At 36.3% G+C, this 23,782-nt stretch overlaps 1 protein-coding gene across 3 annotated transcripts; it reads right to left on the reverse strand.

The window, feature by feature from the left end:
- Nucleotides 1-326: 326 nt before the first annotated feature.
- On the reverse strand, nt 327-7,361 carry LOC149188030 (nucleosome assembly protein 1;2-like). 3 transcript variants are annotated; one of them, XM_089411546.1, is made up of 13 exons: nt 7,109-7,344; nt 5,213-5,256; nt 4,954-5,049; nt 2,865-2,957; nt 2,627-2,714; nt 2,399-2,460; nt 2,090-2,215; nt 1,909-1,967; nt 1,642-1,819; nt 1,396-1,439; nt 1,103-1,301; nt 950-970; nt 409-855 (listed from the first exon to the last, which is right to left on the reverse strand). In XM_089411546.1, exons 1-13 carry the CDS (start codon nt 7,191-7,193, stop codon nt 790-792), a joined length of 1,161 nt encoding a protein of 386 aa, XP_089267672.1. In that variant the 5' UTR covers nt 7,194-7,344; the 3' UTR covers nt 409-789. The 3 variants fall into 3 exon arrangements, with proteins under 3 accessions (XP_089267673.1, XP_089267672.1, XP_089267671.1); XM_089411545.1 differs by having other exon boundaries at nt 4,954-5,064; XM_089411547.1 differs by lacking the exon at nt 950-970 and having other exon boundaries at nt 327-855; nt 4,954-5,064; nt 7,109-7,361.
- Between the last annotated feature and the right edge of the window lie 16,421 nt (nt 7,362-23,782).

Raw genomic sequence — 23,782 nt, forward strand, 5'->3', positions numbered from 1 at the left:
TGTAGAAAACTCCCAGTTTACCATGAATTTGTTGGTATTTGATAATAACAAAAGACAGGCAAAATCAAAAGCAAAAACGAAATATATACAGACTAAAATTTCTACGAAGCACTGACAGCTATTACAGTTTCAAAAGCCAGCCATCAAAGCGTCTCCTTGTTAACTTCGAGGTAAAAGATAAATAACAGTAAACAATAACAACTCTGAAAGGAACAGGAAACCCTCGGCAGTTCTTGTACCGGAGAAATATTTGCAATTCAATGCAGTTAATGGTGTACATCTTAAGCGAAAACCTGCAACATACCAACGCACTCTACACTCAACTGTAAAACATGAATTCATGAAATAACTTAACTAGTAGACAAGTTCACCCATTGCAGTTTGCCAGAAAAGCAACCAACTCCGAGCTACTAATAATTTATATTTTCACTGGACAAAATTTGGAGGCACCAACAAAAGCCCTCTTCACAATCCAGAAGACCAGCTGGGGCCCTTGGAAATTGAATACACCTTCCATTCAAATGAATAAGTTCTAAATCTTTCTAATAGTAACACTGTTATGATGTCTACAACGCTGCAAATTCAAATCATAACAAATTGAATTACAAAGCATAGCTTGGGGATACCATTTAAAGTCCTAAAATAAACTAATCGCAGATGTGCTCCAACAACACTGAAATTCTTTTCATTTCCAGAGACATCCCGAAAAAGCCTTCAGTAAGAGAATGAAATTGGGACAAATATACGGCCACACACAATTGCCTGGTAATATAGAACGTCTTCGGTGCTTTATTGTTGCTTGCACTCAGGAGGCTGCTCTCCAGCAGGTCCGCTTCTTTGTACAATGCCGCCTTTCTGAAACAAGTAAAAATGAACCATCAACATTAATCATTCAATGTAAACATCTAAATAATGGGTAAGATATTCCTAGACAGAAGCCGTATCTCACCTTGGGTACAGGTTGACGTGACTGCATAATTCAAAAGATATAAAAGAATTAGATACTCCAGAAAATTTTCTACGAAACAAAACCTGAATAGAGAAGACAAGAATAACCTGTATGACTAAATGAAAAAGGTAAAAATCTGGGTAAAAGCTTTACCTTTCTTGGTTTAACATCTTCTTCTTCCTCCTCGTCCTCGTCATCTTCTTCTTCTTCGTCATCCTCGTCCTCATCTTCATCCCCGTCTTCCTCGTCTTCATCGTCTTCTTCATCAACATCCTCTAACTCATCCAACTGGCAAGCCTCACCAGTAAACCATGACACAGCATGTGGAATTATTTTATCCCTTATAGTTGAACTGCAATATATACAGAAAACCATAACACATCATGAGAATATAACCAAGTACAAGTCAAAAACAGCAAACCACCATTTTCACGCAAGAGGCCTACCCAATGTCATAGTCCTGCTCCATCAGATCCTGGAGGCTCTCAGCCTACAGAACAAAAAAAAAAAACAGTCAAAGTTGGTAACTACATGCTGTGAGATACCAGTGACTTCGATATCAGCTAAACCCACTAGCCAATAGATATAACTAATTTCTAACATGAGCAGCCACAAAAAGGAATGTAATGCCACCATCCTCTTTGCAGCAAATCACACGTTAAGCTCAACGTAGAAAACCACCATTCACTTACAGTTTCTTCATCGAGTTCTTCGTCATCATCTGGAACTTGTGGTGGACTAAAGAAATTAAAGAAGCTTTCACACTGTTCTGTTTTTGTCACAGGCTTTGCATTTTTGGCTCCTTTCTTTGGCTTCTTCTTCATAAGCTTTTGTGTTAGATTTTTTCCCGGATACCAGTCAATCTCTGTCCTACAGAGTGAGAGAATCCCAGTTAACTATTGAGGCACTGAATGCCAAATGAAAACGATTGTTTCAAGAGAATGTCTAGTTCGTCTTACCCTATTGCCCGCTCCAAAATGGGTTCATTATCATCAATCATGTGGTAAGTCTTTGTCAACTGCAAGCATTATTGGCAAGTCAAAACCAGATTCATTGCGAAAAGTACTGCGAAACAAAATATCTATTAGGGTAAAATACTGATTAAAAAACTTCAGGCATCCCTTTACTTATTTTTCTTACCACAGAATTCTTGAAAAATGGATTCGTGTCAAAGTAAAAATCAATCTTGAAACCCTTGGGGTTATCAATTCTGCACCACTTAATATCCTTCAGATACTTCAAAGCACCTTCATCACGGTCTGTTATCTGAAAACCAATTACAGACCACAGAAATATCGCAATTCAATTCACTTGTATGAAAACTACAAGTAATTTATGGCAGCAAAAATTTGAATTGGTAAAAGCCCCAGGTTTTTTCAATATTTCCTGCACTAACTAAAACATGGAAAATTAAACCAGGACAAACAACAAAAAGGGAAAAACTTTCACCTGTACAGAAAGCACTTCGTTGGTCTTCATTGCAGTGAGCCAAAACTCGGGAACTCCTTTTTCTAGAGAAAGAAAGCAGGTCAAAATGAAGGAACGATCCAAAAAACAAACCATAGCATTCAAATTGCACTATAACTATCTTCAGGTGGTACCATCCGCAGGCCTCATCGTAGGATACAATCACTATAGATGAATGAGAAAAATACATAGTTTCTAATATCTGTTTACCTTCTTCTCTGTTCTCATCAGTTGAAGCATTATTCTCAGACTCGTCCTTACTTTCAACATCATTGATACCATTTACAATTTCAAAACGCTGGAGAACCATTTCAATAAAGCTATCAAAGACTTGCACCACAAGTAAACATGACTCTGAACTTGAAACAGTAAGCAATCACAGTAATACAAGAGATTATGATGCATTATGATTAAATTTCAAATAATAGCTGTGCAATGAGAAGAATACCTTTGCATATAGTGGTTCATACAACTTCTGATATTTAGCTTCCAACGCTGCTCTTTCCTCAAAGAATTTTGCTTCAAGTTCATCATGCTTGCTCTGCAATATTAAAATATTTCAGAAACTCACATAACAAACAAAAAGAACTCTTGTCAAGAATCTACCATATATTGCCATAAACTACTCTGCAAAACTCTGACAGACAGTGGGGAAATGCAACCTGTATGCATCATTGAGTGCCATGGCACCTATATCATTTACTTGCAAGCTGCTCTAAACTACAATGATGCATAATGAAATTTGCAGAGAGTAAAATTAAACAGAGCTACCCGTTTCAAGGCAACAATGCTCAATCAGAACTAAGAATAAAAGCACATTCTGTTAACATGTTTTCAAGAGTAACAAAAGAGGGAACAGAAATGTGGCATTTGAGTAAAATCTGTCTCGGATATTGGCATCAGCTATTGTTTCCGTGTCACTAACTGAAACACCTTCACATATGCCTCACTAGAATTTTCTCAGAGTAACACTACCTTGTTAGAAAAATTCAACCTTTCACAATTGGTTCTAATTTTCTAGTTGAAGAACCAGTCAATGAGCCACCCGGAGCAAGATTTGCAGCTTCAGCTTACATACATAATCACTGGAAGACCTACCAGATAAGAAGCAAGAAATAACCCCAAGAAAACTAATCATCGAAGAGTGACTGACGGGATAAATTTGGAAATATTTTGGCACTGGCAGCATCAGTTGAGATAGGGTCAAGGTCGTCTATAATAGCCAATCGATTCCAAAGAGCAAGATTTGCTCGATGGCAAGTGATCTTGCTCAACTCTCAGAAAGAAGCATCAAGTGAGAAGTCTTCTTCCACTTGCAAGTTCTCCATGAACATATAACACCAAAACAGGAAGTCATCAAGAAAAAAATAAAATGCAAGGAGAAGCAAACCTAACAATTAGTTCTCCTATGCATCCTAATGGAAGGCCCACACAGTCTAATGTCTTGTTATCTATGTTTTGTATTTACCTGAACTAGCATTTGAAAGTGCACAATGCCTAAAAAAAATTGTGCTGGCCACATCCACGGATATCGGAGATCTGAATGGTGTTGACACTGCTCAAAAAAGTGGTTCACGCCTTCTAGATATGTAAATTTTTTGGAAAGTTGATCTAGATTAAAGGAATCAACTACTGGTATGTGAATTCTTGCTGGTTGGCATTCTAATGTACAATGTTTTTGAATAGTCTCTACAGAGTCTAATACTCCTCTCAGTAAATCCACATATCAGGAAACTGTTGTTTCAAAATATTAGAAGATATGAAAGCTTGATTCAAAGCATTATGAAACTATATGAAATCCACATATCAGGAAACTGTTGTTTCAAAATATTAGAAGATATGAAAGCTTGATTCAAAGCATCATGAAACTATATGAGACCTTGGGCCCCATCGTGGTACTAATTTGTGGAAATATTTCTTTGCACTTAAGGTAACCAGCAGGACTCATGGTAAATACCAGCATAGATCCATCTTAAATATGGATCTAACATGGGATCCAATTTCTTCACTTGCAATTTTTTTTGTATATAGTTTTTTTTAGCCGGCATGAGCAAAATTTCAACTTTGATTACGGACAGACATGCTTACAGATCCTCTCTGATGAGGGAGAGACATGCTTACAGATCATAATGGGCTGTAGAATGAGCCTCTCGGCTCAATAAATAATTTTTACTGTGTATTTACATATAAAAAAGCAAGCATTTTGCCTTGTATCACACGTTAAATGTTTTCAATATAGTCATGTCCAATAGCTGATTTCAAATATGTACAATTTTTGTCATGGATCATGGATAAGAAACATTGCTGGTCAGCACTGCAATTGAACTATCATTTTGATGATAACAAGCATGTCTGAGGACTTGAGAAATTCAAAACATTACTTTTTAAACAAATTTTACAAAATTTTACTGATTAAACCTTATATTATAACTTGAACATTCTTGTAATTTACATTCCACTGATGCAGAAGACTACAATAAAGGCAAAACCTACAAACAAATGCAAAATAGTTATCTTTTAATCACACTGAAACGCACCTGAATCTCTTGCAAAGCTGACACTCTGTTTTTAACAACGGGTGAAAGAGAATCAAGAAAACCAGATTGCTGTCCAGCAAGATGTTGCAACTTATCCTGCAGCACAGCCAACTATATGTTGTGATTCATGAATTGCTAATTTAGGTACAGACTATAGATATAGAAGTTGGCTTTGTCAATATTTCCAGAAGAATTTCATCAAGGAAAAACTTCATACAATAATACTGAGAAGACAGGTTATTAAAGTAGTTTTGAATACCTTCAAAGCATTGACCAAACCAGCACGGTCCTCAGCACTTAAAGCTGACATCAAAAGTGTAAACTTATAAGAAAATATAAAAGAAAGCTGACATGACAAGAAAAAATGGTGCAGAAACGAAAATTCTTTCTACAATATGTAGACAAAAACAAAAAATGTTACTTTGGCAACACACGTAAAGAAGGTACATTCTGCTATCCTAGATCATACCAGTGACAACATAAATGCAGTAACAAATAGAGAAAGTATGTCTTTTTTCATTAAAAAACCATGCTTGAGCCCACATAACCAGAATGCATGGTGAAACAAAAAAAACATCCCGAATCCCCCCCGGGTTATGCTGCAATGAACACAATAGGCGGTACTTGCATACGCCTAAGAACATAGACTGATCTTGCATACGGGTATGTATGGTTTTTGAAAATTGAAAGTGCCTCGCGAAGCACACCCCATGGACAGGTAGGTAGGCACAATGGCAAATATGTTGAGGGTTGCACCCCATTGCATAGACTTCAGTTGGCCTACGAGAGAGGGCTAAGTGGTAACTATTTCGCTAAAATCACCAGGGAAACACACCCTATATCGTCCCTTTAAGACCTTTTTCCAATAAGGCGAGACACACCATAACAAGAATGAAACCCCCGCAAACGGATTAATAATCCATCCACCTCACCAGTGAGACAAGGACGCAATGGCCATTCTGTGTTTGAATTTATCAGAGTAGCAGCATGTAAAGAGGTATCTCTGGGATATTTCAAACGAAACATAGACATCCAGATATGCTACAGCAATAACAGACTGCACAAATAACGGAAAACGACTGCGACGCACAAACATGCAGAATAAGATCTGCTACAAGTCCCTGAAGCTTTGAAAATGGACAGCTTTATTCGTTATTAAGGTTGTTTCTTTAAATCATTCGTGACCACGGAACTATTTGAATCTTTAGGTGCATAGTTCTAAAAGCTTGATTCTATAACCAAAACCAAGCTTACTTTCACATCTCTGTGTTTAAATGCAGAGATGCCAGGGAGGCTAACTACCACCGCTACTAGTGCCGAGATTGAAACCTCAACATTCAAAGCAACCTAACCTACAACAAATTCCCGGCTGATTAAGCGATGCATTTCTTTAATATTTACTTTAATATTTAAAAAGAAATATGTTTCTGTCAAACCTTCTATATTTTTATTTTACAATGAGCACATGTCTTTATTAAATAAAGAAGAAAGATGCATATTTTTGTATAGACTTATCTATGAGAATATTGGGGAATATTAAGAATCTTGCCATCAAACAATTGGCACCTTCACGAATATCCAGGCTCAATTGCAGGCGATGCCTATCATAGCCATTTCAACTTTAGACTGTGAACAGTACGACACTATGAAACTGCTGAGAAAATCATCTCAATTAAAAAAACAAAAAATTAAAAACCCCAGTGAATAATGGTCCCAGTGCTTAAAAAAAATTAACTGCGCGAACTTTTATATTCGGCCTGCGCAAGCTGGTAAGGCGAGCCCTTAGGGTTTGAAACCATACAGAACATCCATAAGAAAAATAATCGAATAGCTGAAAGAGCTTCGAAAAGCAGAAGATCATTAGATGAAGTTACGGTATTTTATAGCCGCCAAAGAGAGACGGCGGATCTACGGCGTCCCTGACATCGACGCTAGTCGAACCCGTGACCTTGAATCTTTTGAAACCCCGAAGACAACCACTAGATAGACTTCACGATTGGATAATATTAAAGGATTGGACAATATTAAAGATTTTAAGAAAACGGCAAAATACAGATAATACACAGAGCCTTAACACATGGCTTCAAAAATGCCAAAACCGCCGCTAAAGAATCGTGCGAACAGAGTCTGTAAGAAGTTTCATAAGCAGAGTTACCTGCAGAACCAGTAGGCAGGGCGGAGCCGAGATCTGCCATGCTGTAGGGCGCGAGCTGTTCTTCAGAGCCTCCTTGTTTGCTCATCCTAAGCCCTTATTTCTACTAAAGAAGCTGCGGAAATTGCGACGTCAAGAGTGGAACAAAGCAAGAACAATGAGTGAAACTTCAAAACCCTCGCTCCGTTTATGTGTGTGTGGAGGCTTCGAATGTGGATGGAGGAAGGCTTTGATAACTAAAATTATAAATTGCCGTGTTGAAATCAAATTCATTGAAATTACATTTCATTTGGCGTCATCTTGCCCTCATCGGATTATGATACCTGGCTCGCCTTCCCTTCTCTTCCCGCCACACACACGTTCTGCCGCATAATAATTGTTTTATAATAATAATGCATGACAAATAAGCCCTAAACCTTTACAAAGAATATTAGTTACTTACCAGGTTTCTTACATCCTAACCACTCCTTTACAAGTGTTTCTTGGAAATATTACTTTTTTATTTCTTGTATTATTTAGATTTTTTGCACCTCACCTGGTCCGTATTTATCGGTAAATATTTTCCAGATTTGAATCTTAATGGTAATATTTTGATATTTTTTATATTTTAAAAAGTTAATAATAATTCAACAATTCATATAACAAAATGATCAATTGGGCTTTTTTGCTTAGTTAAAAAGTAGTTTTTTTGGGATTATAGAAATATGTTAATTGTCTGAGGATAGTCACATGGGAGGAGGGAAAGCTTACTCTTTATAGATTACTATAGGGTTAGTTCAAGTGGGTGGTTTTCCTTGAATAGCGGTGATGAGTCAGCGTTCGCGGATAACAGCGAAAGATGGTTGTACTCTCTGCGGTTTGACAACTAAGATATGATAGGTTTTCCCCCTGTAAAAAAATACAAAATGATAAATTCAAAACCCATTTTTAAATATATAAAATATGAAATATTTTATTTATAATAAAAATAAATTATTTTTATAAAATTAAAATTAAATAATTTTTTGTACGTGTGGTGTATGGAAAATTATGAAGTTTTCTAGGTTGGTGGATGTGGGTTTGTTTTTATTGCTCTCTGTGGTGTATGGAAAATTATGAAGTTTTCTAGGTTGGTGGATGTGGGTTTGTTTTTATTGCTCTCTGTGGTTTGACAATTAAGTTATGATAGGTTTTCCTACCTATAAAAAAACACAAAATGATCAATTCAGAACCCTTTTTTAAATATATAAAATATGAAATATTTTATTTATAATAAAAATAATAGATTTAAAAATTAAGTAATTTTTTATATGTGTGGTGTAGGGAAGATTATGAAGTTTTCTAGGTTGGTGAATGTCGATTTGTTCTTATTGCTTCCATTAAAATTGAATTACTTAAGAAGTGACATGTTTGCATTTTTTGTCGACTTAGTTTTGTGAGAGGATTATTATTAAGTAATAGTTTTCAAAATTGTTTAGTTAAATTATGTTATTATATAATGTATTACTTTTTATTATTAAATTATTATTATTATCCAATTTTAAGGTCACGACCAAGCCAGACACCACATTGGTGTATGAGACTCCCTTGTTTGTAGGACAAGGGACCCACCTCCGCACAGACACCACATTGGTGTATGAGACTCCCTTGTTTGTGGGACAATGGACCTACCTCCGTGCAGTGATTATCGGTGTATGAGACTCCCTTGTTTGTGGGACAAGGGACCCACCTCCACGCAATGATTTTGACTACTAAGTCTACAAAGGCATATATACTCTACCCCCTCTAGTTTCGAACTTGTGACCTCTTAGGAGGAAACGCATGTTCTTAACCATTAGACTCACTCAAGTGGTATGGAGGGTTAGTTTAATTAATAGATAAAATAGTCTTTTTGGTAAGAATTACTCAATACCATTTTGAGCAAGATTGTGTTTTCTCATTATTTAAAATGCACTTTTGAATACATAAATGGATTCAGTACTCTAAAAAAACATTGAGGCACTCAAACTTTGCATATTAAAAACTTAAACTTATGATTCTTAAAAATCTCTACTAGATCTTGGGTAAAATTAACTTGAAAATGACTCCAAAAAATGGTCATTTCATCTATTAATTAGACTATATGTATAATAAATGACACTCTCTTATGACATCTTTATATAGCTTCTTTTGTCTTTCATGATGGGTGGAGTGTCCACTTCAAATGTTTTCTTTTGTATTTGATGATGGGTGGAGTGTCCACTTGAAATGTCTTCTTTTCTATCTGGTGATGGGTGGAGTATTCACTCGAAATGTTAACATTTCTCACTCCTAAACACAATTTATCTCTATAAATAATTCAAAGCGATAATCTCGTTGTTCACACATAAAACATACAATAATGTGGGATTTTTGGTCTATATCATATATTGATTATATGAAGTAAGATATTTAAATCTTGCAGCTTTCTTAAGTAGGAGTAATGCTTTTAGGGTGGCAGTTGTGAGGGGAATCATTTTTTATCCCAAGGGAATAAGAACTTACTTGTAAATGGGGTTTAAGGATAATCAAAGACAACCATGCTAAGGCATATGCTCTTCTCCATGGACTTTTATCTATAAACACAACTAGAATGAGAACATTGATTGTTATTGGTAATTCAAATATAATTATCAATCTCATTAACAACAAGAAAATCTCATCTCACAGTTAGCTAATCTGCCTCGTCATTCGAATAAAATAGGGAACTCTCTTATTTCAGGATATCAACGTTTTACCAAGTCTCGAGAGCTCTAAATCATTAAGAAAACACCCTGATTAACGAGGTCTTGAAATTAAACGAGGGAAGCCCGAGCAAAATTTAGGTTATTTATTTGCAAGCTATCCTTTGAATTCACCATCAATGTGAATTAAACATGGTACCACATATCAAACTCATTAGACAACAGATGTCAACACAACTAAGCCATTGTAATGTAACTAGATTGAGGTGGGATGCAATGTGCATCACCCTCACAATGTCCCCACACATGCCATGCTTGATGTTCAACTAGTAATTTGAAGTTGACATAGATAATGTGCAAGAAAAAAGGTAGGATTGTGGCTCAAATGGGTAGATGCTTTATCCCATGAGGACAATTAGTGGAAGTTGGTTATGTTTCAATTAAAATTTCCAATAAGCACTCCCTTTTGAACTCTTGTGAAGATCTTTGGTGTTTTCACAATGGTTTTGGATCAATCTTTGTTGCTTGTTATCATCATTTAGTGCTATGCTTTGGTGTTTTCTTTGAGCTCTATTCTTATTATTGTTCAGTGCATTAGTGTTTGTTTGGAGTCCTTGATTCATAGCATTGGAATTAAAGGTCTTGAGTTTCTCCACTTGAATCAATTTAGACTCTTATTGAGGGAGGTTTTGAATACCAAGTTACGGATTTTGAATGACTTTAGGATGTGACGCTTGGACTAGCTATTTATGTCCACTATGTGTTTGTATCTCTCTTGTGTATGTTGTGTTATCTTGTATTTGTTATGTATCTTCCCTCTTGGATTAACATTTCAACCTATTGGCTACTTATTGTGTCTGTCTTTTAGAAAGGCCCAAATTGTCCTTTTGGAATCACTCATTTGGGTGGTTTTTCTCTACCCTCTATTTGAGTATCCATGGAAGATTTGCGACATGGATTATAGGGGAATTCAATAAATGCACAAAGTATGTTGTAGGCATGAGATTCCATGTACAACAATAGAATGTTTATATTCTTGGTGATAATTAAGGTTAACACAAGAATGAACATCAATACATATCCCAAAATGCAGTGGTCATGGACACCCTAGTGTATCAAAAAAGGGCAGATCCAAGTTCCAAAATTTAAATTCTCAATGTCAAGTCATATGGTATACAACCTCAACAAAGGTTTCCACTTAACAACCTTGAATTACAAAATGTCAATGAATTTTACTCCTAACAATCTAAAGGAATAAGAAACATATTATCGATTTATTGAAGACATGGACCTCACCAATCAAGAATCACATCTCACTAATTTTGGTCAAGATGGGCCCCTTAATAAGTATGTTTTTCATAAGTTTTACATATGTTATGTAGAGCAATATTAATATTAGGTGTCCTTTTTAGAATCTATAATATCATAAGTTTTTTGAAATCCTCTGCAGAGGATAATTTGAATCTTTTTATACCTGGCGCATACTACTTGATAGTTATGTTGATTTTTGTTGAGAGGCAACATATTTTTTGTGTTGTTATTCCATCTAGCTCTATTGTAGCCTATTTCTAATATAAATATTACAAATTTTTGTTTTTGTTTTTAAATTAAGAATGATGCTTTTCTCAATTCTCCTTCTTCGTAACTAATGATAAATTTACAAATAAAAAGTAGTGTATCAATATGTATAAATAATTATTGTTTAAAATTGGGAGTCTCAAGGGCTCACGGGTGCGGGGGTGATTTATCACCCAAAAGGAATAAGAGACACAACCTTTTCTTTGAGTCTCAAAGACACTTCTAAATACTAAACAAAGGCATATGCCTTGCTATAAGGAATCTTGATAATAGTCTCGCTTCATTATAACACTTCTTCCCTCGATCCTCGACTCCAATCAATAATCTGATGTATACAATCAAGATTGGAATCCCTCATGGAGGTAAGTTATTTTCATGTTTTATGCTCCAACAATTCCTCAATGGATGAATTTGCTACCCAAGCAATGGTGCACCCTACCAAAACCTTGAAAATCAACTCAAGAGTCATTTTGACCAATTCCTTTGACAACGAGTTGGCAGTGCAATTAGCATCCATGTCATAAATTTTGATTGATCACAAACTTCAACTCCACTGCACTCGTAATGAACTAGGTTTCTTTCAATTTGGTTAAATCTACACCCAAGTCAAGATATATATATATATATATTGTGACTAGGCTAAGCCAGGTCGAGGCCAACCCATTTATTAAATGGAATAACACTGATCCACCCATAATGAGATGCTTATCACCAGGATTGTGTGAGGCTCGGTCGAGCCTGGACACCCCTTGGGAAGTTTAATTCCCCCGAGCTAGCTTCCATCCTCAACCCCTCCCCATGAGTTTTGAACATTTGACCTGGCAGGGATTAAACCCTACGCAAACCAATTAGTCTACACCTCATGGGTAAATCAAATTCTATATTATTTTAGAGGAGTTTTACAAGTGTGTATAGTATAATTTCACTAATTTAATATAATTAATGTCATGTACCCTATTATAGCCCTTAAATTTATTTATTTTTCCTCAGACACCGTATATTATTTCAATTCAGCAGGTATAATTGTGTATACGTCCTGTCGGTAATTCAATTCCACTATTCAACTCTTTTTCTTATAATTTGAGTTCTCAACTTACTTCTGCCTCGTGCTATAATGAGTTTGGATACCCTCAACCCTACTTCACATTGTATGCCTAGAGTGTATTCCACTCATTAGAGTATCATTTTCCATGTCCTTTATACCATGAGGTGTCACCTTTCGATTGCTAAGCGGTTTAGCTCTGACGCAAAGGATAAGTCTCTTATTCCTAATCTAATGTCCTACAAATACATTATTACCCAAGTCCATAAGAGACCCATTATACTTGTATCATTTTAGGTAGTATTCTTCACATCATTTCATATGTTCATAATATGACTCAAAGTGTAATAGGTTTGTTCCATGGTTTATACCTACTATAGGTTCTAGGTTCATGTAAGACTATGGATGTATGTCATACTTTATTAAGAGAACCTCTTGTAATGATACTCATAAAAACGAAAGGGTTACAAGCAACCTTTGAGGATTAAGCACATTGTGAGACCAGCATGGTAGAGGAATATGCTTTTACCAGCCTCCTAATTCCAATGTGCGCGCCTATGATGGTTTAACGATTATTAGTTTCCTTATCCAATACACCACTTGTTGCTAATGTTATAGGGTTTACATCTCAGTTTTTATAAAGTTACATCGATTAACCCCCCCCCCAAGCTTCCTTGTTACACTACCCATATTTACAATTCCAATGCACGGTAAACTGATAGTGCAGGTAACCGTATGTACGGGTGGAGGGGTGACCAATCCGTTCAAGCCAACTCCTCACTTGCCATGTGCCTATCATAGGGGAGGGTATTGTCTTGGCTCTTCGTGGACGGTGCAAATGGAATATATCAATCCAACGGTTGATAGTGTTTGTTCCAAACCCTAACCCTCTCACCCAATACTTATCGACTTGGTTCTTGCCACTTTTTGCGTGTCTGGTCACTAAGCGATGCCAAAGGTTAATGGAGGAATCAAATAATTGACCAACTTACTTCATGTTGTGTCATCCTCCATCCTTTTTGTTGCGAGTGTATAACTATGTGGTTTAAGTTTTCCTGGCTCTTGACGACTTTTTCCAATTTAGATTTGGTCTCAACAGTCACAATGCACCACAACCATCACTTCTGGAGGAGTATGCTTCTTTCCATCGTAGCATTCCCTTAAATTTATTTCTTCAAAGTACTCTAGTTTCAATCGTGGAGATCTCGGTACCCTACAGGTTGCTCGTCTACCATTCAACCTGCATCGCTTAGTAGATGGTGGTATGGGTGTTTGATTGGGTGGAAAAAACCACCAGAGGTTTGGTTCTGTTGTCCACTCTTGATTCCACGCTTTTGCGAACAACCAGGGAAGTTTATGGTTCCTCTAGTGTCGGTCATGTAATTTCCATTATCAGGTATTAACAACTACACGAATTTTTCCTTTTCCCTCTCGCTTTAGTCTATTAAATTTAAGTGTATGCTCAGGTAATAGCCCCATTTAAAAGTATATTTTTTTCTTGTTATCTTAGGATAGGTACCCTCAGCTATGCCATCTCTGGAATGAAAATTTTGTTGCATATTATACGTCATGGCTCCGAACTCAGGTCAATATTTATTCTACGGTTTGCTTTTCCAATTCAATCCTTTTTTCCCAACCTTGCAGAGTAGTAGGTCATCACTGAATTTCTTGTTTCTACACTATTTCTCCCAGGCAGGGGCGTTTTCACTTCAGGGGTTCGAGCAGAATTTCCATTCATAGGTAAGATTTATTTCGTTGAATTTTTTCTTAAATAATTAGTTTTACCCAAATTGTTACTTATGTTGGTTTGGTTTTCTATCACATGTATTCTCCAACCCTATATGTTGTTCAATCACTTTTCTTCTACATCAACATTGTTGGATTGTTACACCCTCTGACAACCCATATTTACTTGCGCTCCAGGTTGGTTAAATTGTGCGCCCCAGTGACCCGAAGGAGCAATGCAACTATACTTTTGTTAGAGGTTTTTTTTTAATTTGTTATGGAATACCTTGCTTCTAGTTAAGTTTCGATGGCCTGGGCATTTAAGCAGTCCATCAGACATAATGTATATAGTTACTAAGACAAAGTGTTTCTTGATCCATATATTTGACTTGAACTTTTGAATTCTTAAAGAACAGTCAAGCCCCTGTTCTCACGGGAGGCTCAGTTAGGCCACTTTCTTCCCCAAAGTTGTGCTATATAAATTTGTACATTACTCATTGTGTAGGCATGGGTTCTCATATATATTTCCTTTGTTTTTGAAATTGGTATATCAATGATGACTTGTTCTTCCCTCTGATCTCTAACCAATTAGAGCTACTGTAATAAGTTATTGTGTACTTTATTTGATCTCTTCAATGTTTATTGAATGTAATTAACCTTCTACTATTGTTTCCTTCTTCCATATGTGCACTTAATTATTTATAGCATAGTTTAGTCAAGTTATTGATAAGTGAACTTTGTCTTCTGGTTCTCTAAATTTAAACTGATGTAATGATTTTCTCGCAGCGTGTTCTACTACCCCAATAAATATATATTGACAGGATATTCTAGTCTACAATACTCTTTTTCAATAGATCTGTGAGTTATGTTTGTATAATTAATTCATGGAACAACTTGTGAGTTTTCACATGTCCATATTATAAATCGGTTTATCAGATGTTCCAAAAATAAACATTATTTACTTGGTGCGCCTGCTCGATTATATGCTATCAACTTTAATTATCCGCCTGACCTACCCAGTTGTGCTATTGTTGTTTTCTTTACGATATTGTATCTCCTACACTCAATATGTATATACTGTGGAATTACTGAACTCTGTTCCCGACATAATCAAACTTTCTTAGGTCTATAGAGTGCCCGCGCTAAATTAGTTTCAAATTTTTCTAGCAATGGAGGACATCTATTCAATATGCTCTCTCGTCTCATGTATATTGCTGCAAGTATTTTAATAATCGAACATTGCTTTTATCTTAGCATAGACTATCAATCTGTATACAATTTCTATAAAGCTTCTTTACCACTAGGTTTTAAATTTGTCGATAATTGTTCCTTATAATGGCAAATCCTCCTGGTACAAAGCGTATTATAATATCAAACTCTTTATTGTATCCCTTTGCACAAATACTTGCCTACGATATGATCCCAGAGAATTGTTCCTATTTATTTACGTTTGGACACCTGCATGTAATATAGTAACAGGAATTGTTATTGTTCCTAAACACCTAACTCTTGCATGTACATATGGACCAACCGACTTTAATTCCCTACAGTTCTACACTATATATCTAAAATAAATCTATATACATATATTTACTCACCTATCAATCATTCAGCTCCACTTATCATACTTACCCAGATCCATTAAATGTCTACATACACTTGTATTAAGGCATTTCTATTAGAGTTATGCACAATCTGAAAATATTATTACGCAAGGAAATAAGTAACAAAATATTTTCTTAATTCTAATTTTCATACACAAAGAAAATCCTCTTCATTGTAATTAAGCTCAACTCCTTTATCAACAACTATCATCATTAAATTTCTCCTATCAACTTAATATCATTCAGTTTTCCATAATAGTACATGTGCACAGCGAAATTTCCACGTAACAGAAAATCTAACCTTAACTTTGACAATGAGACACTTAGGAATGATGCACATTTCTCCACCCAACCTCAAACTGAATACCACCAGTTCTCCCCCAAGCTAAGATGCTCTTGCCATAATTAACAACCCCCTATTGATCCCTTCCAAAGGTATTTAATACCTTTCCTTCGTGATAGAGTTTCTTTTAGCGGTGTCCCTCTTTTGTGGAAATGCTTATCCACTTACTTAGCATTTTCCATAAAACCCTGTCTTTCTCTCCCATGGAGCTTTTATGCTTTTCCATGTTTAACATATTTCTCCAGCTAAACAACTTAATGGATCTTTCTCTCCCATCCATTAAGCATATCTACAACTTCATCTAGAATCTTATCATGAAGGCATGTCAAGCATCTCATTTCTAAGTGTCTCAATCCCATGTACATACAACCTATTTATTTATTACTAATTATCCTTTTACATAATTATTCAAATATTTTTTTATTTTTTTCCCCATGGCTTTTCTTCCATAACTCAATCTGACCAAACAATACTATCGCAACAGAGGGATATTACATTCTCCTCCCCTTTTATTAACACCAACCTCGGTGTTTGTGGTCCTTCTTAAAAAAAAAAAAAATCTTACTAGATGACTTTTCCACTTTTCATCTTCTTGTTCCCAAGCATCATTGCATTTCTTTTTCCTAAGCAACCGGTCAATTTCGTAGTCGAATCCCCTTTTTGGGTTAAGATACCACTACTTCTGTCAGAAGATCTCCCTCAACGTTACCTATAGCAATTTCCAATCAATTAGGTGGAGATTATCTTGTACTTGTTTTGTAAATAACGATATATACGAAGACTTTGCAATTTTGAACATGACTAAAAGAAATACTAATTAGTATGCTACAATGCCAATTCGGTGGGTTCTGTGCAGTTTTTGGTATTTTATGAAACCCTTCATATGGTTAGAGAAATTCCATCTTTTCTCAACCAAAAGACAACTACTTCTTGTCTTGCACTGTCTGTTTCGCTTACAACCATATTTTCTTTTTCATTTGGGATGATGACTCAACTTGAACGCACCCATACTTTTACCTTCATTCCATGCCCTTTTTCTAGCATACATGTTGAATGTATGTTTTATAACTTCCACCTACATTCAACATACTATTCACATGCATCGAATAAGGTCAACACCATTATCATATATATTACTTAAGTAGACCCAAGGCCATGCTCATTATCATAAATATTGCTTATTTATAACTTCAAGATACAAAATTATATTTTTCCTTGCACATTGCTCATAGTAAGATAACAATTAGCAAGGCCCTGTTTGTAGCATTTTATAATTTAGGTATAAATCTATCAGATGTGCAACTACTATTAGCTTCTTCTTTTTTTTTTATTGTTGGGTTATGATTAAAATAATCTGCAAGTGGTCTCAACTATGCCCATCCTTAATTGTTCACTGTTACCAATTTTGATTTCAACATTATGGGGTTCTAATTCCAATTTTGAGATTGTTCCATCCTTATCATTACCACTAATTTAGAGTTTATTAGTTGTTGTTAAGAGCTAATGTAATTTGAAATCATTATTTTGGTATCCTCTCATTTGTTACGCAGATGTCTTACAAATTTAGGTGTAGGTCATCCTACACATGGTTCTTACATCTTGTGGATCTGATCCCAAAATGACCTTAATCAAGTCGATCCCTATTGTGTTGCTCTTTGTTTTCTTGTATAATTTTTTTCCATTTAATGACACTTCACACTCCTATTATTATTGGTATTCAGATGTTGAAATTTATAATGTTCATTCGTCAGGAAATTCTATCTAACTTCCTGAATCGAGGAGATCACCAATTCAGCCATTGGTTTTCTTGTAGAAAATTTCATGTTTTTTGTTCTTTCCACATATATATATATATATATATATATATATATATATATATATATATATATATATATATATATATATATATATGTGTGTGTGTTATTCAAACCATTCCACTCTAAATGTCTTTGGCAGTTTAATTCTCAGTCATATAAAATTCACAATACATATGCTATTAACTTTTGGTTTCTTGATATGAAAATTAATGATGCTCGAGATTTATTTATTTATTATTATTATGAAGCCTTACTTGTACTGACTTGACCCTGTCTCTACTTTGTGTAGAACATAGGGTTCAAGTTCATCATGATGATTCCGTGTAGAATTCTTATGACCTTCGAACTTGTACTCACTTGTTTCCTTGAGTTTCTAACTTATTGGTTGGAACAGGGTTTTCCTATCAATTTTTTTTCCCTTTATATGAAGGAGTTCACTATACAAGATCTTAAAACATGTATAAAAGTTTTTTTTTTGTTGAATTGATTATTATTTAAGAATTGTTTACTTATACTCTTGGTGACGAACCATAATTGGTTTAACAAAATAACATACAATCATTTTACCTCCTAAAACCACCTTCAACCCATCAAGTTTGTTCTACACTTGGCATTCACCTTCCTTCATATCACACTTGGCCTACATGCCTTAACTGTATATATATATTTTTTTAAGTTCACCGGAACCCTTAATTGTCAATATTACTGCAATTCTTAGTGGTATGCTATTATCTTACGCATATATACCACATTCTTCATAGATCCTTCAATCTATGTACCTGTCCATTTTCACACACACACACACACACACACACACATATATAGGATATTTAGTAATAATATGTTATCATGTAGGTGCGATTAGCTCTTCATTATAGCATAATGGCTATTCAATCAAGTGATATTTCCTCATTTTATTGATGGAGATACTATACCCTTACTCTTGATTTTCTTATTTTTATTTTTATTTATATGTTCAATCTAAAGCATATTGTTGGTGCCAGAGTTCAATTGTCTTTACTTGGTTACATGATCTTAAATATTGAATCTTTGAAGCATGTGACCATACTCAAATTGGAGGAATTTGTACCTAACGATGCTTGTATCCTCCATTTAATCCTTATCTCTCATTCACTCCCCTAAATATATTCCTAGTAGGATATCTCAATTGATGTTGGTAGGCTCACAATACTTTCCATTGAACCATTCCTTATAGATAACATGGTTCTTATGCCATTAATTCTATATTTTTGTATACTTTAACTATGAGCTAATAGTTCTTAACTCCTTCTCTGAATCCATTTTCTATCTATGTTGATATACATCATTTGACTTGTGTCTTATAGACACACTTCATACTTCTACAATTTCATATAAATACTTGATATTCCCAACTTCTTAGTTCGAGTTCTTATTTTATTTTCTCTTAATTAATGATGATTCTTGTACTTGATACAATTATTATGTATTCTTTTTTTGCTTAGGTGAGAGTGGGTCCTTCTATTCAATTAACTAAAAAAGTTACATAATGTACATAATAAACAAAGGAGGTGTGGCCCACCTACATGTCGAGCCAACCATAACCTTTGTTACCGAGCCAAAATCTCATGCCCTGGGCCGAGGGCCCACAAAACAATATGAAACAATACGAAATACCCTCCGTAGACTGTGCGATCTTCCTCCAAAGATCAAACGGTCGAGAAGCATTTCAGGTGGCTAACATGCACACCCCTTAACCTTTAACTCAGACCTGATAAGACCAATGAACCAACTTTAAAAGTCATTTCGGGTCTGCCTAGGGAGTTAACCCACGAGCATATTACCTGCCTGAAATCCACCAGAAGTGCAATCCCAATATGACAGAGTGACTAGCACGGAACTTAACTGCCCTATCAGACCCGAAGCTTGATAAATATCCCACCTAAGTAATTTCGGGTCCGATTTTATTGTTAACGTTCTTGCTGTTATCCACGCGAAATTCATGGGATTGCTGCGATTTCGCCGACCTGCCACCATTTTAAATGAGTCTGCAGCACAATTAATTAAAAGGCCCTTCTTAATGTAATTAGGGTCCATGCAAAGACTAGTCCTATTTATAGTTTCCTGCCCGAGAACCATAAGTGTATATAGTTCCGGGAGCATTTTCCACCCAAAAACCAAATGCAGACTTTAGAGGGGTATCTGACCTCCTGCTCGCACTTTGCCATATACTGCTTCCCCCTATGGACCAAAATTCCTCTGTCTCCATCAGTCTTCATCCTACTTATTTTCCTTGCTTTGATAGAACTCTCTGTCTAAGGCCGCCTGTCTAGAACATTCTTCCCACAAATGTCCTTGGGGAGTCCTTATCCAGTCATATCTTATATTGCTTTTGGAACAAAGCACGCCTTCGTTTGCCAAAATATCCACTAATCTGTTGGTTGTTCTGCACACATGGATAAAACTAAGGGTTCTCATGGTTTGCAGGTGGGATTGAATACATTGATAGACTTGCAGTAACCTCCAGTGTCTCGACACTTTGTCTGGTGCTGAGCCATTGCCAATTTTCTTGACCGAATTAATTATCAATTCGGAATCAGCTTCAATTATGGTGTTATGTAAATTTGAGTCCCTCAAGATTTCTAGGCAATGCTCCATGGCCATGAGCTCTGCCATATTATTGGTGGCCTTCCCCAAATGACTGTGAAAGATGGTTTTTATGAAACCCTTTTCATCTCTTATGACTCCTCCATAACCAGCCATACTAGGGTTTCCTTTTGATGCTCCATCTATATTACATTTCATAAAACCCTGAGGTGGAGGTTGCCAAAATTCCTTATCAGTTGTTATATGACTAACAGTCTTGTTTGTGCCCTAGGGGAAAAGCTCCTGTAGTCCCAAATTTAGAAGTATCTGCTCATCCTGATCTTGAGGTTGGTTTTCAGGGGGGGTTTTTATGAGGGTTCCTACAGTCTCTTTGAGCTGACTTATAATCTGAGCCATGATGCTCTGGGGTGACCCAATCCTGTTCTTGAAGATTCTGTTGTTGCATTCTTTCCAGACATCCCAGATTATAAAGCCTGGAACCAAAGGCCACGCTTTGTTGATTATTTCATTTGCAGAGAAATTTTTCCTCCAATTCTTCAAAGTACTGGTGATGCTGCCAATGTCCCTGTCTGTTTGTCTAAAGATTGAAGCCACCCAATTCCATAAGGTGGAGGTGAATGGGCAGAGGTTGAGAAGGTGTTCCATAGTTTCTTCTTGTAATTCACATAGCTGGCATCTAGATGGACCGGCTACCCCTCTTTTCCTAAGGTTTTCCCAAGTCAGAATTTTTTTATGCTACACTAACCACATAAAGAGTTTAATTTTCATCTAGTTTTGGTTCTGCCATAGGTCCTTCCATACCTTATCAGGGTTTGGGAAGTTGAGCCCCAGGGCTATTCACTTGGCCTCGTTAAAGTTGCCTTCATTATTTTTACCCCATCTTTGTTGGTCTAAAGATGTTGATTTCAGAATCTTTCTCTTTTCCAAGATGATTGTAAGAGCTTCTGCCTGGGCTTTCAACGGGGAGTCATCACTGTATACTAGGTTCTTCCATATTCTCCATTTTCCATCACTTCTATCCTGATCCCAAAAGTCATTTACTCTGAGTAACCCTTTGTCATCAGTATCATTCTTGAGATTGGAAAATTATTCTTTTAACAGTTTAGGTTCCTGTTGCCAATTATCCTCCCAGAACCAAGCAAGGTCTCCATCTCTGATCTCCCAGAAACTGTGTTCCTGAACTATGGCTCTATTCTCCCAAGCTTTGTTCCAAATGTGGGAGCCTTTGATGAGTCCAGACATCCTAATGTAATCTCTTTCTTGCCAATTGTTTGCATATTTCTGTTTCCATACTTTGGCTAGAGGGGAAACCAATTCTTTTAGCCATCTCCACCATAGTTTTGCCCCCAAGACTTTGTTTAGGGTTTTAGGGTCATCAAGTCCCAAACCTCCGTGTATCTTTGGTTTAAATATCTTATCCCAGGCTACCAAAGCCCATTTCTTTTTCTCTTCCCCTTTGCCCCAAAGAAAATCCCTTTGGGTATTTATGATATTTTGCATTACTCCTTTAGGAGTTGGAAGGGCTGAAAGCATGAAGATGGGGATAGTTTGAAGGATAAATTTTGTAAGCACTAGTCGTCCCGCTAAATTCAAATACCTGTTTGTCCATTTCCGGATTTTGTCTTGAAGTTTATTAGTAACCGACTCCCAAACTGCCTTGCTCAGAGGTTTGTCTGTTAGAGGTACTCCCAAATATTTGGAGGGTAGCATATCTCTTTGGAAGCCTAGAATTCTGGTGAGGTTTCTCTGAATAACAATATCAATATTAAAAAAGAAAATCTTTGATTTGTTTAGGCTTACCTCTGTCCCCGCAGCCATAGCAAAGTCGTTCAGGATTTGTTTGAAGGCTTGAGCTTCCTTGACCGTGGGTGTACCCTGCAGCATGGTGTCATCCACAAATTGTTGATGGGTCAAGGCATCCCCATTTGTAGTGAGTTTAAGACCCTGGATTTTGCCTTCTACTTTGGCATATTTAATCACATTGCCTAGCCCTTCCATCATGAGAATAAAGAGGAAGGGTGATAGCGGATCTCCTTGTCTGAGTCCTCTCGAGGGCTTAAAGGTCTTGGATGGTGAACCATTTAGTAGGATTGAAAAACTTGAGGTGGTTACAAGGGCCATTACCCATCTTATCTAGTTATGACCAAAGCCATATGCTATCAATACTTCCTTGATGTATGCCCAACTCAGCTTATCATAAGCCTTCTCTAGATCAAGTTGAATGATCATACCTGCCTGCTTATTTCTCTTAAGTGAGTGAACCACCTCGTGTGCTTGAATGATATTATTAAGAATTTGCCTGCCTTCCACATATCCAGTTTGCTCCTCAGACACAAGAGTTGGGAGAAGGGGCTTAAGTCTGTTCGCAATTATTTTGGAAATAATTTTGTACACCACATTTCATAATGCTATGGGTCTAAATCTATTTGGTGTGATAGCATCCTCTTGCTTTGGAATCAGAGCGATGAAAGAGGTGTTGAGCGCCTTCAGAACAGTTTTGTTTTTCCTTGAGTCCTCCACCACATTGAGGATATCTTGCTTGACTATTTCCAATCATGCTTTGAAGAAGTCAACATTGAAACCATCCGAACCTGGAGCTTTCCCATTTTGCATTTCTTTGATGACTTCGTTGATTTCCTCTTCGTTCACTGGCCTATTAAGATTATAATTGCCTTGTCTTGTCTGTGCTTTGTGAAGTCCTTGATAAAATTGTGATCTGTTTATGAGAGGCTCCTCGGCTATGCCCTGGAAATGTTGAATCAGAACAGTTTCTGTTTCTTGGTTTGTAGTGAGCTATTTTCCTTGAGTATCTTTGATTTTTGAAATCCTATTATGAGACCTATGATCCATGGTAGATTTGTGAAAAAACCTTGTATTCATTTCTCATTCTTTTAACCATTGTACCCTCGATTTCTGTTTCCAGAATATCTCCTCTTGCTTGCATAAGCCTTCCCATTATTGTTGAGCATAATCAGCTTGTTCCTTACTCTCCTCAGTGAAGCCCTCTGTGATGAGGGTCTGGTTAATTTCCTGTAGTTTCTGTTCAACTGCTTTTTTGGCTTCGAATAAATCGCCAAATTCATTCTTATTCCAATCTTTAAGCCTGTGTTTGACGTGTTTCAATCTCTGATGTAGAAGGAACATTTTAGTACCCTGAACTTGCATATCTTCTTTCCACCATCTTTCAATATTGCTGATGAAGTCAAGATGGGTAAGCCAAATGTTTTCAAACCTGAATGGTCTATTTTTGGGAGTTCCTATAAAGGACGCTTCAAGTTGAATAGGCTACTAGTCTGAGCCT

The sequence above is a fragment of the Pinus tabuliformis genome, chromosome 3_1 (genome assembly GCF_031772625.1).
Source record: "Pinus tabuliformis cultivar Carrire ecotype Pingquan chromosome 3_1, CPIR1, whole genome shotgun sequence".
Taxonomy (NCBI): Eukaryota; Viridiplantae; Streptophyta; class Pinopsida; order Pinales; family Pinaceae; genus Pinus; species Pinus tabuliformis.

What these genes read in the sequence shown, in the direction of transcription:
- LOC149188030 (XM_089411545.1), bottom strand. Translation starts at nt 7,193, where the DNA reads ATGAGCAAACAAGGAGGCTCTGAAGAACAGCTCGCGCCCTACAGCATG. An exon ending in CATTTTTCAAGAATTCTGTG is followed by an intron (nt 1,968 to 2,089) that starts GTAAGAAAAATA and finishes TAATGCTTGCAG; the next exon opens with TTGACAAAGACTTACCACAT. An exon ending in AAGATGTTAAACCAAGAAAG is followed by an intron (nt 971 to 1,102) that starts GTAAAGCTTTTA and finishes TGAATTATGCAG; the next exon opens with TCACGTCAACCTGTACCCAA.